Source organism: Ailuropoda melanoleuca, unplaced genomic scaffold (assembly GCF_002007445.2).
Source record: "Ailuropoda melanoleuca isolate Jingjing unplaced genomic scaffold, ASM200744v2 unplaced-scaffold11384, whole genome shotgun sequence".
Lineage (NCBI taxonomy): Eukaryota > Metazoa > Chordata > Mammalia > Carnivora > Ursidae > Ailuropoda > Ailuropoda melanoleuca.
In genome coordinates, this window is record NW_023179820.1 from 814,679 (window position 1) to 830,995 (window position 16,317).

Here is a 16,317-nt window from a genome sequence, read left to right on the forward strand (position 1 = left end):
TGGATGTATCCCAATTATCAGAAATGGAATTCAGAGCAACAATGGTCAAGATGATGAGTAAACTTGAAAAAAGCATCAGAGAAAGCGTTGCTGAGAATATAGAATCCCTAAGGGCAGAAATGAGAGCGAATCTGACAGAAATTAAAAACTCAGTGGGCCAAATACAGTCAAAACTAGAGGCTCTGACGGCCAGGGTCACCGAGGCAGAGGAACGCGTTAGCGAATTGGAGGATGGGTTAGTAGAAGAAAAAACGAAAATAGAAGCTGGTCTTAAAAAAATCCACGCCCACGAATGTAGATTACGGGAGATTACTGACTCTATGAAACGATCCAATGTCAGAATCATCGGCATCCCTGAAGGGGTGGAGAAAAACAGAGGTCTAGAAGAGATATTTGAACAAATTGTAGCTGAAAACTTCCCTAATCTAGCAAGGGAAACAAGCATTCGTGTCCAAGAGGCAGAGAGGACCCCATCCAAGCTCAACCAGGACAAACCTACGCCACGGCATGTCATAGTGCAATTCGCAAATATTAGATCCAAGGATACAGTATTGAAAGCGGCCAGGGCAAAGAAATTTCTCACGTACCAAGGCAAAGGTATCAGGATTACGTCAGACCTGTCTACAGAGACCTGGAATGAGAGAAAGGCTTGGGGGGGCATTTTTAAAGCTCTTTCAGAGAAAAACATGCAGCCAAGGATCCTTTATCCAGCAAAGCTGTCATTCAGAATTGATGGAGAAATAAAGACGTTCCAAAATCGCCAATCATTAACCAATTTCGTAACCACGAAACCAGCCCTACAGGAGATATTAAGGGGGGCTCTATAAAGGTAAAAAGGCCCCAAGAGTGATACAGAGCAGCAAGTCACAACCGATACAAAGACTTTAAAGAGAAATGGCATCATTAAAATCATATCTGTCAATAATCTCTATCAATCTAAATGGCTTAAACTCTCCCATAAAACGCCACAGGGTTGCAGATTGGATAAAAAGACATGACCCATCCATTTGCTGTCTACAAGAGACTCATTTTGAACCCAAAGATGCATTCAGACTTAGAGTAAGGGGATGGAGTACCATCTTCCACGCAAATGGACCTCAAAAGAAAGCTGGAGTAGCAATTCTCATATCAGATAGACTGGATTTTAAACTAGAGGCCATAGAGAGAGATACAGAAGGGCACTATATTATTCTTAAAGGAAGTATTCAACAAGTGGATATGACAATTATTAATATATATGCCCCCAACAGGGGAGCAGCAAGATACACAAGCCAACTCTTAACCAAAATAAAGAGACATATAGATAAGAACACAGTAATAGTAGGGGACCTCAACACCCCACTATCAGAAATAGACAGAACACCCTGGCAAAAACTAAGCAAAGAATCAAAGGCTTTGAATGCCATACTCGACGAGTTGGACCTCATAGATATATATAGAACACTACACCCCAGAACCAAAGAATACTCATTCTATTCAAATGCCCATGGAACATTCTCAAGAATAGATCATGCTCTGGGACACAAAACAGGTCTCAGCCAATACCAAAAGATTGAAATTATCCCCTGCATATTCTCAGACCACAACGCTCTGAAATTGGAACTCAACCACAAGGAAAAACCTGGAAGAAACTCAAACACTTGGAGGCTAAGAACCATCCTGCTCAAGAATGACTCGATAAACCAGGAAATCAAAAAACAAATTAAACAATTTATGGAGACCAACGAGAATGAATACACAACGGTCCAAAACCTATGGGATACTGCAAAGGCAGTCCTAAGGGGGAAATACATAGCCATCCAAGCCTCACTCAAAAGAATAGAAAAATCTAAAATGCAGTTTCTATATTCTCACCTCAAGAAACTGGAACAGCAACAGAGGGACAGGCCTAACCCACTGACAAGGAAGGAGTTGACCAAGATTAGAGCAGAAATCAATGAATTAGAGACCAGAACCACAGTAGAGCAGATCAACAGGACTAGAAGCTGGTTCTTTGAGAGAATCCATAAAATTGATAGACCACTGGCAAAACTTGTCCAAAAACAAAGAGAAAGGACTGAGATTATTAAAATTATGACTGAAAAGGGAGAGGTCACGACCAGCACCATTGAAATTGCAAGGATTATTAGAAACTTTTATCAACAGCTATATGCCAAAAAACTAAACAATCTGGAAGAGATGGAGGCCTTCCTGGAAACCTATAAACTACCAAGACTGAAACAGGAAGAAATAGATTTCTTAAATAGGCCAATTAACTATGAAGAAATTGAGTCAGTGATAAACAACCTTCCAAATAATAAAACTCCAGGCCCAGACGGTTTTCCTGGGGAATTCTACCAAACATTCAAAGAAGAAATAATACCTATTCTCCTAAAGCTATTTCAAAAAATAGAAACAGAAGGAAAGCTACCAAACTCATTCTATGAGGCTAATATTACCTTGATCCCCAAACCAGGCAAAGACCCCCTCAAAAAGGAGAATTACAGACCGATTTCTCTAATGAATATGGATGCCAAAATCCTCAACAAGATCCTTGCTAATAGAATCCAACAGTACATTAAAAGGATTATCCATCATGACCAAGTGGGATTCATACCTGGGATGCAAGCATGGTTCAACACTCGCAAATCAATCAATGTGATACATCATATCAACAAGAAAAGACTCAAGAACCATATGATCCTCTCAATTGATGCAGAAAAAGCATTTGACAAAATACAGCATCCTTTCCTGATTAAAACCCTTCAGAGTGTAGGAATAGAGGGTACATTTCTCAATCTCATAAAAGCCATCTATGAAAAGCCTACTGCAAGCATTATTCTCAATGGGGAAAAGCTGGAAGCCTTTCCCTTAAGATCAGGAACACGACAAGGATGCCCACTCTCGCCACTATTATTCAACATAGTACTAGAAGTCCTTGCAACAGCAATCAGAAGACAAAAAGGGATCAAAGGTATCCAAATCGGCAAAGAAGAAGTCAAACTGTCTCTCTTTGCAGATGACATGATACTCTATATGGAAAACCCAAAGGAATCCACTCCCAAACTATTAGAAGTTATAGAACAATTCAGTAAGGTGGCAGGATACAAAATCAATGCCCAGAAATCAGTTGCATTTCTATACACGAATAACGAGACTGAAGAAAGAGAAATTAGGGAATCCATCCCATTTACAATAACACCAAAAACCATGCGTTACCTTGGAATTAACTTAACCAGAGACGTAAAGGACCTATATGCTAGAAACTATAGATCACTTTTGAAAGATATTGAGGAAGACATAAAAAGATGGAAAAATATTCCATGCTCATGGATTGGAAGAATTAACATAGTTAAAATGTCCATACTACCCAGAGCAATCTACACTTTCAATGCTATCCCGATCAAAATACCGAGGACATTTTTCAAAGAACTGGAACAAATAGTCCTTAAATTTGTATGGAACCAGAAAAGGCCCCGAATCTCCAAGGAACTGTTGAAAAGGAAAAACAAAGCTGGGGGCATCACAATGCCGGATTTCGAGCTGTACTACAAAGCTGTGATCACAAAGACAGCATGGTACTGGCACAAAAACAGACACATCGACCAATGGAACAGAATAGAGAACCCAGAAATGGACCCTCGGCTCTTTGGGCAACTAATCTTTGATAAAGCAGGAAAAAACATCCGGTGGAAAAAAGACAGTCTCTTCAATAAATGGTGCTGGGAAAATTGGACAGCTACATGCAAAAGAATGAAACTTGACCACTCTCTCACACCATACACAAAAATAAACTCCAAATGGATGAAAGACCTCAATGTGAGACAGGAATCCATCAAAATTCTAGAGGAGAACATAGGCAACAACTTCTATGACATCGGCCAGAGCAACCTTTTTCACGACACATCTCCAAAGGCAAGAGAAATAAAAGATAAAATGAACTTATGGGACTTTATCAGGATAAAGAGCTTCTGCACAGCCAAGGAAACAGTCAAAAAAACTAAGAGACAGCCCACGGAATGGGAGAATATATTTGCAAAGGACACCACAGATAAAGGACTGGTATCCAAGATCTACAAAGAACTTCTCAAACTCAATACACGAGAAACAAATAAACAAATCATAAAATGGGCAGAAGATATGAACAGACACTTTTCCAATGAAGACATACAAATGGCTAACAGACACATGAAAAAATGTTCAAAATCATTAGCCATCAGGGAAATTCAAATCAAAACCACACTGAGATACCACCTTACGCCAGTTAGAATGGCAAAGATAGACAAGGCAAGAAACAACAATTGTTGGAGAGGATGTGGAGAAAGGGGATCCCTCCTACATTGTTGGTGGGAATGCAAGTTGGTACAGCCACTCTGGAAAACAGTGTGGAGGTCCCTTAAAAAGTTAAAAATTGAACTACCCTATGACCCAGCCATTGCACTACTGGGTGTTTACCCCAAAGATACAGACGTAGTAAAGAGAAGGGCCATATGCACCCCAATGTTCATAGCTGCATTGTCCACAATAGCCAAATCATGGAAGGAGCCGAGATGCCCTTCAACAGATGACTGGATTAAGAAGCTGTGGTCCATATATACAATGGAATATTACTCAGCTATCAGAAAGAACGAATTCTCAACATTTGCTGCAACATGGACGGCACTGGAGGAGATAATGCTAAGTGAAATAAGTCAAGCAGAGAAAGACAATTATCATATGATTTCTCTCATCTATGGAACATAAGAACTAGGATGATCGGTAGGGGAAGAAAGGGATAAAGAAAAGGGGGGTAATCAGAAGGGGGAATGAAACATGAGAGACTATGGATTATGAGAAACAACCTGAAGACTTCAGAGGGGAGGGGGTGGGGGAATGGGATAGACTGGTGATGGGTAGTAAGGAGGGCACGTATTGCATGGTGCACTGGGTGTTATACGCAACTAATGAAGCAAAACTTTACATCGGAATCTGGGGATGTACTGTATGGTGATTAACATAATATAATAAAATAAAATAAAATAAAAAATCCAACTTAAAATAATAGAATAATAAAAAAGTCACTAAGCGGTGTTTTCTTTGCTGCCATTTCACTAGCTAACATTCAGCTCTAAGACAGAAGCAGATGGACCACTGCCCCCACTGCTCCCCTGCCTTCTCTTACTGCCAGAGGATGTTCATAACAAACCTCCCAGCACATTACAAATTCAATGTTAGTGGGCTGCAATCCCCTCACAGGGGCGAGCTGGGACACAGGACACACTGCTGACATGAAGAGTCTTCTGAGAACTAAGAACTTAAAATGGGAAATCAGCAAGATGAGAGCTATCTACACTACACTCAAATCCCACATTGTCCTAAACCACAGTTTTGGAGAAAAGTCTTTCTGGCAATTTCAGAAAAAAATCCATAGTCAGATGAAAAAGATTACATCTTACCGGTTTGTGATGATGTCATCCCAGATGTTCATTGGGTCCATTTTAGCATCTGGGTATCTGTTTGTCCAGGTTTTTATAAGTCTCTTAAGGGGAGCTTGACGTGATAAATTACCTAAAAATATTAGAAGATGACTATATCCACAGCTTAATGACAAGACCAATTTATAAAGTTGGGCTGCCATTAGTAAATAGAAATTTCTTGACCAAATTAAAAATTTTTGTTTTGTCTTTCACAACAGGAACAAAAAGTTTCGACAGCAAATCTAATACATTTTGACAATCAAAACTCAATTTCTTAAGGACATAGAGTAAGACTGGGGAAATAAACATACACAATTTTAAAATTTAGCACAGGTTCATTCACAGTCCTTCATCCACAATTCCAAAGTCTAAAAAGCACTGAAACCTGAAAAGTTTTCATAGGGTTGCAGCCAATTTTCTTGTTGGCAAAATCTGATCTTAATCAGCACAGGGCTACTTATAGTCTTGGTCTGCCATTTATGTGAATATTCGCCACTTAAGCTGGAGACACATCACTGTGTTGAATGATGGAATACTGCCCCAGACCCTGGTATGTGCAACAAGGTTACATGATAGTAATTAATAAACAAAGCAATCTGGCCTTAAGAGATTCATGACAACTCTCAGAAAATTTAAATTTCACATTACTAATGTTTAAAGCTTTAGCTTTATTGCTTTCTGTTGGTGGGAAAGCAGTGGTTAAGAATACAAGCTTAGGGGCGCCTGGGTGGCACAGCGGTTGAGCGTCTGCCTTTGGCTCAGGGCATGATCCCAGCGTTATGGGATCGAGCCCCACATCGGGCTCCTCCGCTATGAGCCTGCTTCTTCTTTTCCCACTCCCCCTGCTTGTGTTCCCTCTCTCACTGGCTGTCTCTATGTCTGTCCAATAAATAAATAAAATCTTTAAAAAAAAAAAAAAAGAATACAAGCTTAAATTCGACAGTCCTGGGTTCAAGATCAGGATCTTTCACATATTAGGTTAGGCAAGTTATTTAACCTATGTTTGTATAAAATGAGAGGAAAAAAATCTAAATCTTGTAAGGCTGTCATAAAAACTATGTAATATAGAAAAAAGAGATTAACTTAAGTCCTGGAAAGTAGAAAACACTTAATGAATGATCTGTCATTAACAATATGTACTTGAAAAAGAATACTCCAAATTTAAAGCAGAGTATGATTAGTTATAGATATATATATGAACACCAATTTTTATTAGTACTCTGAGAGTGGCTTTCATTTTTATTTTTAATTATTTAGCATAAATGCTGAAATTCCAATTTATAACTAAGATATATACCTGATTCAAAGATGTACTCTTTCCCTTTGACTCTGGGTGGCCTCCCCTAGGTACTAAGATAAAATCTACTTGCTGGCAGCAGAAACACCTTCAGGCTATGCACACTGCTGCAGCAGCTTCACCTGCCCTCAGGCCAGGGCATGTGGCACCTAGTCACTGAACTTTCAGCCATCCAGGACACTGCAGGCTTTCTATAAGGCAGACCTTCTGTGAGCCCCCCTGCCTCTTCCACACTCAACTCAGGCCCTTCCTCCAGGAGCCTCCTGCACACTTCAGTCCAGGGCAGATTCTGTTATCTGTATTTGACATGGGACTTCCCTCCGCCTCAGTAGGGATCACTTCGTGTGGGGATTACCCCACTCTTTTGAAAGCATTTTTAAGCTAGGCAATACATTTTGTTTGGCTTTCATCCCCACTGTCTAGAATAGTGCTCGACCATTTTAAACATTTATTTCAATGATGTCAAAATATATATTTGTAGAATGAACTCAAGGTATTTTCTAACCCATACGTTAAGAAACATGTACTTTCACTAAGTAAAAAAACCATACCAAACCTCTTCCATAATTATAAAAGAAAAAAAATGGTGGGTTAAAAAAATTACCTTGTCTGCTTATAAAACTGATGAACTCCTGAATTTCTATTAAAGTTTGTACAGACTGCAATTTGGTGAGTCTACTTCTGTGTAAGAGGACATCAATACTTGAGTAATTCTAGAAAAAAGATATTTAACATTTTTTATAAATCAATTTACTACTTTAAATTTTAAAACAGTCCCCGAAAACATTAAATACTTTTTTTTAAGATTTTATTTATTTATTTGACAGAGATAGAGACAGCCAGCGAGAGAGGGAACACAAGCAGGGGGAGTGGGAGAGGAAGAAGCAGGCTCCTAGCAGAGGAGCCTGACGTGGGGCTCGATCCCATAACGCCGGGATCATGCCCTGAGCCGAAGGCAGACGCCTAACCGCTGTGCCACCCAGGCGCCCCCGAAAACATTAAATAGAGCAACTACACTACATCAATTACGAAATGTGTCTCCGTGCAGTTAATAGTTAGCTCACAGAACCAATTAACAAATGGCTTAAGTTTTTAAAAATAATTTAGGTTTTAATCACATTTTGGTTCAAAGAAGTCAATAAAATCAATACAATTAGGTACTGTTGCCTCTATTCACCACCAATTTTTAAAAATCACAATGTCCTCTAATATAAAACTGCCAACTACAGAAGCCAATTCCTTCTTTGATGAACTTCCCCTTGAGCGCACAAAACAAATTCAAAATTTGGGGCGCCTGGGTGGCTCAGTTGGTTGAGTGACCAACTCTTGCTCTCGGCTCAGATTTTGATCTCATAGTTCTGAGTTCAAGCCCCACATTGGCTGTGAACTGCACACGGAGCCTATTAAAAAATAAATAAAATAAAAAACAAAGACAATGAATGGATATGCTTCTATGGTCAACACAAGCCAATGATAAATGTTAAGAGGCTCTATAAAGACACTGACTTTAAAAACAAACATCAGAAGATTCTCATAAAAGCACACAGGAAAGAAGGCACAATGGTAAAAATGAACAAGGAAAACTGGTTCATGGTCTTCACAAAGCAACCAAGCTTCCATTCAGCCAATCTGGATAGAAAGTCTGCCCCTCAAGTGTTCTTTAACAGTTTGAAAAAGATAAAAAACTAAGGAAAAACAAAAAAATGGAACTTTTTAAAACAGAAAAAAAGGATTAAAAATGCATTAAGACAAAGGACAGAGTGAAGAAATTTTAGAAGAAAATGGAAGAACAGATATGAAGGAAATGGGTGGTATCAAATAGTAAATGAAAATTTTCGCTTGTTGATTGTTTTTATTCACTAGTTTACTGACTTTTAAAAGTATCATAGAAATGGTACATTTCAGACTGGTGCATCTGCATTACCTGCATAAAAATCTCAATGCAATTTTCAATATAATATTTGGCTCTGTCAACATCGTCTTGTAAGATGTAAAGAAGACTCAATTCTTGACTATAGTGCAGCTCTATAAGAGCCTTCTGAAGCTCTTGGTTCACAGCTTCATCGATAAACGTCAGCAGGGACTGCTCAGCCTCCCCTTGAAGCAGTAACTTCAGCTTGCTGCGGATCAGGTAAGGTAGATAGGTCTCCTAAGGAACAGAAGACTCTACTTGTAACTGTAGAAAGCCAGTATGAGTATGCCTAATTATTTTATAATATCCTTTGGTATAATTTTTTAGGTCAAGATTTAGAGCTAATTGTGATGAGGACTGTTTCAAACCTAAAACCACAATTTTTAAAACACATTCATTTAAAATTATTCATTTTGTAACCACAAAATATATAGGAACATGTTTTATAGAAAATGGGAACCACTTTTAGCTGAAAGATCAGTGGGTGTTACATACAAGTGAGGAATCTACAAGCACAGCCAAGACAGCTGTACTGTGGGAACGAGGTGAGCTGCTTCTCTCCAAGAGTCTGGGCGATCCCATGGGAGGGGGACCGTCCCACTCCAGGGGTCAGGGCTACCCCATGTGTAGCCTGTGACTCAGGGCAGAGACACCATGAAATATTCTTCCACGTAGTCATAGCATGGACATTAATATTTATTTTTAAATGAATCCCATTTATTAGGAAAGGGTTAGCCAAAAGTGGTAAGAGACTTAACAATATTATGGAGTTCATGGGGGCAGTCAGGCTATACAAATATCCTAATACTTCACAACTACTAGTTTTTTTAAAAGTTTTAAACAACTTCATTAATTAGAAAACAGCTTACCATCTAAAATATTTATCTCAGTGACCTGAAAAACAATTCTACTGGGGGTGCCTTAGTGGTTCCGTCAGTTAATCAGGTCATGGTCTCAGGGTTCTGTGTGCACTGGGTGCAGAGTATGCTTGAGATTCTCTCTCTCCCTCTGCCCCTTTTGCTCATGCTCTCTCTCTCTCTCAAATGAATAAATACATCTTTATTCTACCCACCTGATAAAATGGTTCACTCCACATTTTATTTAGATCTGGAGGGCTTGCATTATCAACACTGACTGTACAACAGTATGCCAATGATTTCCACTCAGCAAGCTGGTTATAACAGTCAAGGGATGCAAGCTCCCAAAAATCCTTCTCAGCTTCCGCAGGCTCACCATCCACCCACTCACGTTTATTGAGAGCCTTATATAAGAAGAAAAGTTCATAACTTTCTTTTACAAAGTTGGAAAGAATATAAATATGAAAACATTTGTATTATAGGTAGTGTTAGCATTCATGCTAAGAACAATCATTTTCAGATTTATGACAAGGGGAGAGAAAAGGGAAAACAGAGTAACACTGAATAGAAGAAAATAAACCAAACAAATCTTATGGGAACAAATGAACATAAAAACCGAGAGGAAACTATTTCTCTGAGAAACTTACAAATGAAGCCAATTGATAAACTAAAGCCTCTGAATGACCCAAAATTTGATTTAAATCAATACTGTGGGTTATTTACCACATAAAGAGTTATTAGATTGAAAATCAGAAAATGGGACATTTACTGAAAATTACAGATGACTTTACAACCTGGATTGCTTATTCAAGAATCTCATAGATCACAGACTCTGAAGTTCAACTATTTGTTAGTCATCTATACCTAGATAGCCATTGGCAATTAAGAACACAAAATGTACAAAATTGAACTTATAGTCACCTTCCCAAAACCAATGCTTACCTCTTCATAAAGTTTTTATTTACTAAGGGAAAACAATCTACCCAAATAGAATTATATAATAACAGCAGATACTGAAATAACATCTTACAGTTTTACAGTATTTGGTATGAAATGCTCTCTCTTTTATTCAGTGATGTTTTCTTAAAAAGAATAAGAGATAAAGCAATAATTATTTCACATTTGGTTATTATGAAACTATTCCATTATTAATCTTTGTGTAATAACTAAGGAATAAAGTTGAAACATTAATGAAGCTCTGAATTCTAAAGCTAACAGTTTTTCCATTCAGAAAACAAAAGTGTTTAAGCAACTGACATATTTGCTAGAGATCAATTTTACCTCATTATACTGCTTAGCAGCTTCAGAATAATCACTTCTTGCTTCTGCCAATATCGCACTATGAGTGACTTGCTTTGTTCCTATCTCACTGCTAAAAATACCACGGAGAACGTCATATTCTCCAATTGACCTATACAGTCTAAAACACAAACCAAAAAAAAAGTCCAAATCAATGAATATGCCAATATTTTTAAAGTGTTTATTCTAATGAAATGATATTAAATCAAGAGGCCACATTATGTTAGCCAAAAAGGATATATGTTATTTTTGTTTTCTTAAAAATATAAAATCTTAGACATTGTGAAGTTACCATTAGATTTTACTACTTTAGTCATACAGGAGACAGAGATTATCCTAAAGTGCATTTAGGATGAAATCTGAAAATATCATAAGTTTACAATGGATGAATTGCCTCATTATAATAAGACTATTTTGTGTTAATCCATTACAGTAACATTGCACATATCAGTGAGTGACTTATTTGAAATCCTGTCTATACCTAAAATTTGGAACACAGTCAAGAATCCAGAGTGATTAAAAATTAATCCTGTTCCTAATAAGGCCATGTGTTAATCCACATGCTATGGGCCATCTCAATTCTACTGACAAGTAATTTTCTTACAGCCTTACTATTTGCTAGAGCACTCATTCCTCTCTTTACATTAACAAAAATCTACTTCACCCCATCAACCAAGCTTCCCCACTAAAATATTCTCAAGTAAGTGTTAATAAGTTTGTTCCCTTCCCCTGGAATTTTTTCCCCCATCTTTTAAGATTCAACACAAATGTCATCTCTTCCTGAAGCTGCAATCACCTGGCCAGCCAGCAAGGACTGCTTCTTCCTTGGCTTTCCTGCAGTTTGGTCCTTTCTCAGATATGAAATCTCATGTATTTATTACATCAAAAAAGCTCAAAGGACTCTATCAGAGCCTAAGGGTCCAAACTTATCTATTTATTTTTAAAGATTTTATTTATTTATTTGAGAGAGAGAAAGTGAGAGACAGAGACAGCAAGAGCAGGGAGAGGGAGAAGCAGACTCCACGCTGAGCAAGGAGCCCAATGTGGGACTCAATCCCAGAACCCTGGGATCATGACCTGAGCTGAAGGCAGATGCTTAACCAATTGAGCCACCCAGAAGCCCCAGGATTCCAAATTTAGATAAAAGTCTAGTAGACATGGCCCTCTCTTTGCTCTGTTTGTAGAGGGTTATGGGTAACAAATCAGAGACAGAAGTAGGGAGATGGGAGGCAGGATAATTGCTCACAGTCCAAGAGCCCAAGAGGAGATGAAACTACAACCATTTTCCAATACCTCAGAAAACAGATCAGTCTCATATCCACCTTGCACTGGCCCCATGTTCCCGGGATGATACACACTGTAACATGGTCAAAATGATGACCCTGACATAACATGAACAAGCAAAATTATGTTCTTAGTACTCTGTTTGAAAGGAATGCAAAATATTATATACACAAAAGTATGAGGAAGTATTTCTTTAAAAGTTTATTTATTTTAGAGAGAAAGAGTGCAGAGAGCTCAAGCAGGGGGAGGAGTAGAGGGAGAGACAGAATCCCAAGCAGAGACCCCACTGAGTGTGGAGCCCAAAGCAGAGCTCAATCTCAGGACCCTGAGATCATGACCTGAGCCAAAACCAAGAGTTGGGTGTTCAACTGACTGAGCCACCTAGGTGCCCCAGAAGTATGAGGAAGTATTAAATAAAGTTAGAAACAAATGTTTAAAGTTTAGGCTCTTAAAAGTTGTATACTTCATTTACCCAGCAAATACACATTAGATGAGTTTCTCATTCCCTGAAAATATTAAATATAGAAAGTATTACTGACTGTTCACTTACACATCTGAAACAACAGGATAAAAATGGTTAATAGGCAGAATCAGTATTAGCCAAGATGCACTCTCTGAACTGCCCTTGTATTTATTTTGCCTCTCAAGAGAACTTCACCACTTTCCATTTCATGTATGGTTATTTATGCATGTAAGTACATACATGTCCTACTGGATGGCTAGTTTTGTGAGTCTGGGAGACATGTCTAATTCTTTTCAGCAGCTGACACACTGTCTTGCTCACACACAGTGCCCAATTAAGAATGAAAGATATGAATGACTATAAAACAGTGAATAGTACAAGGGATTCCCCACCCTAACCTTTACTCTCTTTTTTCTTAGAACCCGAAGATCTAAAAATCAGCACTATAAAATAGAAGTTCAAATTTAATTTCAACCTAACATCCTTCTCAGAATTAGGCACTGGCTTTATGATAAAACCACAAGTTAGGAAAAAATCAGACATGATGCAAAATGGCACAATGACAAAATGGAACTTGTTTTTCCCAAATAAAGTAATTGTATTAAATTGTTTCTAAAAGTTTGAGTCCTGCTAAAAATAGTGGATCATCCTCTATTCAGTTTATTTTTTTTATTTTTTTTTTTTTAATTTTTTTTTTTTAAAGATTTTATTTATTTATTCGACAGAGATAGAGACAGCCAGTGAGAGAGGGAACACAAGCAGGGGGAGTGGGAGAGGAAGAAGCAGGCTCATAGCGGAAGAGCCTGATGTGGGGCTCGATCCCAGAACCCCGGGATCACGCCCTGAGCCGAAGGCAGACGCTTAACCGCTGTGCCACCCAGGCGCCCCTATTCAGTTTAGTAAAGCAGTAAAAACATATAAAACTGTAAGTTATGGCCACACTTTACAGGAAACTAAACTTGGTAAATAACACCCTCAGTCCAAAAAGATTGTATACTGAAAGAACAGAGTTCACTGATGGTCTCTTTCCTGAAACAAGACATTCCTCATTGTGACAACTATTCTTGACTTATGGAATGGTACTTCACCAGAGAGATTTTTCAAAAAATTTTGCAAAAGTGTTACTATCAACTTTATTTGCTCATTTTCCAGCAGAATGAAACATTTTTTCTGATTACTTCAGTCAAATTCACTGTTCTCCCAACAGTCTGGATCACAGAGCTTACTTAGCAAGTTCCATCCATCTGATGACGTCAGGAGAGAGGCGAGTCCGCCCCTGAAACCTCTTGGCAGGTGGCTCTTGAGGCACCAGGTGGAGCAGGGCCTCCTCAAGAAGGCGGATGCCCACAGGCTGCTGCAGACTGGCCAGGCAGCCAGCACTGACAGAAGCTGGGTCAAGGCTCAGCAAGTCTGTGTGTTGGCAACTGATTTCCTGTGAAACCACAAACACATGCAGCCATTTTGCCTGTGGTACTTTGTATCTTCACAAGTAAATAAGTCATTTTACTAAACATAAAAGAACATTTTGACATAAGTAGTGATATAACCAAAAATTTCTCCGTGTAATTCTATTAACAAAATTTCCTCAACATTCAGCTTGCTAAAAGGAGGAAATGACCTTTTAATTTTACACTTCCAATTCAGACGTTAATTTAAAGCAAGAAAACCACTAGAAAAACAAAAAATTTTGTATATATAATTTATATATCCAAATGACAATTGCAGTTTCCAGGAATATTCAGCCTATTACAAGGTGAGAAAAGCAGTTAAAACACAAAAATTTCATATCCAATCACCAAAAAGTAGGTTATACTTATCTCTGTTCCACACTTTAGCATCGTTTTTCTCATCTCCTTCCACCCAGGGGCTAACTTATTCACAATAATATTGAATTAGAGGATTTCAGGAATTTTTATGACCTTTACTTTATAATTCTCAATTTGAGAGTCCTATATACACCAATAAAAAATAAACTACAAATCAATATACAGAACATTATAAAAAATATGGAAGCATTTTCATTAAAACAAACCTGAATATGTGCACGTAGTTCTTGTGTGTCTCTGCACATATATGCAGATATCCGGAAAAGACAGTAAAGACAGTCCCCCGCAAGCCACAAACACAATACTTTCCTCACAGCTGTGCCAAACATGGACCACTTGCTAAGTCTGATCAAGCCAACTTAAGTTCTACATTAGGGGACTTGAAAGAATACAGATTCTCCAAAGCAAGCTAGCAAACAAAAATGTCACTCTTAGAAGGAACCAGTGGTATAGGGAAAAAAATCCAAATAAAATTCTGTTTCAATTAATAACACAAATTCTTGGTCTTAATTGGGGTATCAGATTTTGAGATAACATCATTCTAATTTAGAAAGGGAAGCCCTGAATTACATAAGACTATTTTAAAATAAATATATTTTGGGGGCTCTTGGGATGCTCAGTCGGTTGAGCCTGTGACTCTTGGTTTCAGCTCAGGTCATGATCTCATGGTTGTGAGATAGAGCCCCACGTCAGGATCCATGCTCAGCACAGAGTCTGCTTGAGAGCTTCTCTCTCTCTCCCTTTCCCTCCCCATCTGCCCCTCTCCCTGCTAGTGCAAGGGCACACACGTGCATGCACGCTCTCTCTCTCTCAAATAAATAAAATCTTTAAAGCATACTTTTAATTTTCAAGGAATCAACTCATTCTATATTTACTGAATGTCCTCTATGTTCTAGACATTGCAGTAAACAATGTTGTCCATGACAGCATGTAGCTTAAGATTTATTCCCATTTGCCAATAGAAGTCTTTGGTGAAAGTTTTAAATAAGTAAACAACTATTACTGGTATATCATTCCTTTATACGTAAATGCATTCCCATAATTTAAATGAGTTCTGTGAGTCTATTTTCAAGAAGATTGACTATTCTGTATAATCTTGTTAACAGTTTATAAAGAATGATTTGCTAAGCAAAAAAACTTCAGCTGACTGATTTCACTTCTCATAAATTCCAAAACAGAATAAGTAATGAAGTCTAATTTTCAAAATGTTGACGATCTACTGGAGTAACAATATTCTTTGTTTGGACCCTTATCTCACCGTATTAGGTGAAGGCAAGAGACATTTCTTCATTTCAAATATTCCATAGTTCTTAGAGATTCACACATACAATATCCTCAATAAGTGCTTCGTAAAGAAATTAAAATTTTTATAAAGATCAAACAAGCAATGAATAGCATACACGTAGGACGACAAATTAATATGTTTGCCAGTCACTGACTGTGTCATGGAAAAATGGCTATGGATTTTTCTTCCAGTTTGACGGATATAGTTAGGGTAATCTTACAAATACAGGATATACAGCAGACAAGAAACTCATTCTGGGATGTCATGGTTAGGCAGTGGCATCTCAGAGAGATAGTGCTTACTAGAATAAGAATTCATGTAAATGCCATGCCAAATGAACTGAGATTTCATGGAGAGAGGAAAAAAAATCATACTTTTGGATATGAACCACAAACAGAAAGTCATAATAGTAAATGCTGCAGGTTGCAGGCACTAACTTGAATTCATGCTGCTTTCTCCATAGGCAATGCCGAATAGCAAACTCTAGAGTGAGTAGAAGCCATTTATATACTTAATAACATTTAATGACTCTCTTGAACAACAATGGAGAAAACTAGCTTTTAAAAATATATATAGGGACAAAACTAGGAATTCAGAATTTAAAAAATCACTTCAGAATACAATGTAAAGAGAAACTTATTTTAAAATACTGGCTAATT

At 37.9% G+C, this 16,317-nt stretch overlaps 1 protein-coding gene across 9 annotated transcripts in view; it reads right to left on the reverse strand.

Annotated features, from left to right (window-relative positions):
- The window catches only part of PRKDC (protein kinase, DNA-activated, catalytic subunit), a 247,506-nt gene that overhangs the window by 53,385 nt on the left and 177,804 nt on the right, over positions 1 to 16,317 (reverse strand). For all 9 annotated transcript variants that reach the window (XR_004622659.1, XM_034650151.1, XM_034650152.1 and 6 more), the window contains 6 exons: positions 13,774 to 13,979; positions 10,783 to 10,921; positions 9,717 to 9,905; positions 8,657 to 8,881; positions 7,337 to 7,445; positions 5,415 to 5,526 (listed from right to left, as the gene is read on the reverse strand). Coding sequence is in view for 8 of the 9 variants with exons in the window: in XM_034650151.1 (XP_034506042.1) it covers positions 5,415 to 5,526; positions 7,337 to 7,445; positions 8,657 to 8,881; positions 9,717 to 9,905; positions 10,783 to 10,921; positions 13,774 to 13,979 (980 nt within the window). In the remaining variant the exon portion in view is untranslated. The remainder of the gene's footprint in view (positions 1 to 5,414; positions 5,527 to 7,336; positions 7,446 to 8,656; positions 8,882 to 9,716; positions 9,906 to 10,782; positions 10,922 to 13,773; positions 13,980 to 16,317) is intronic.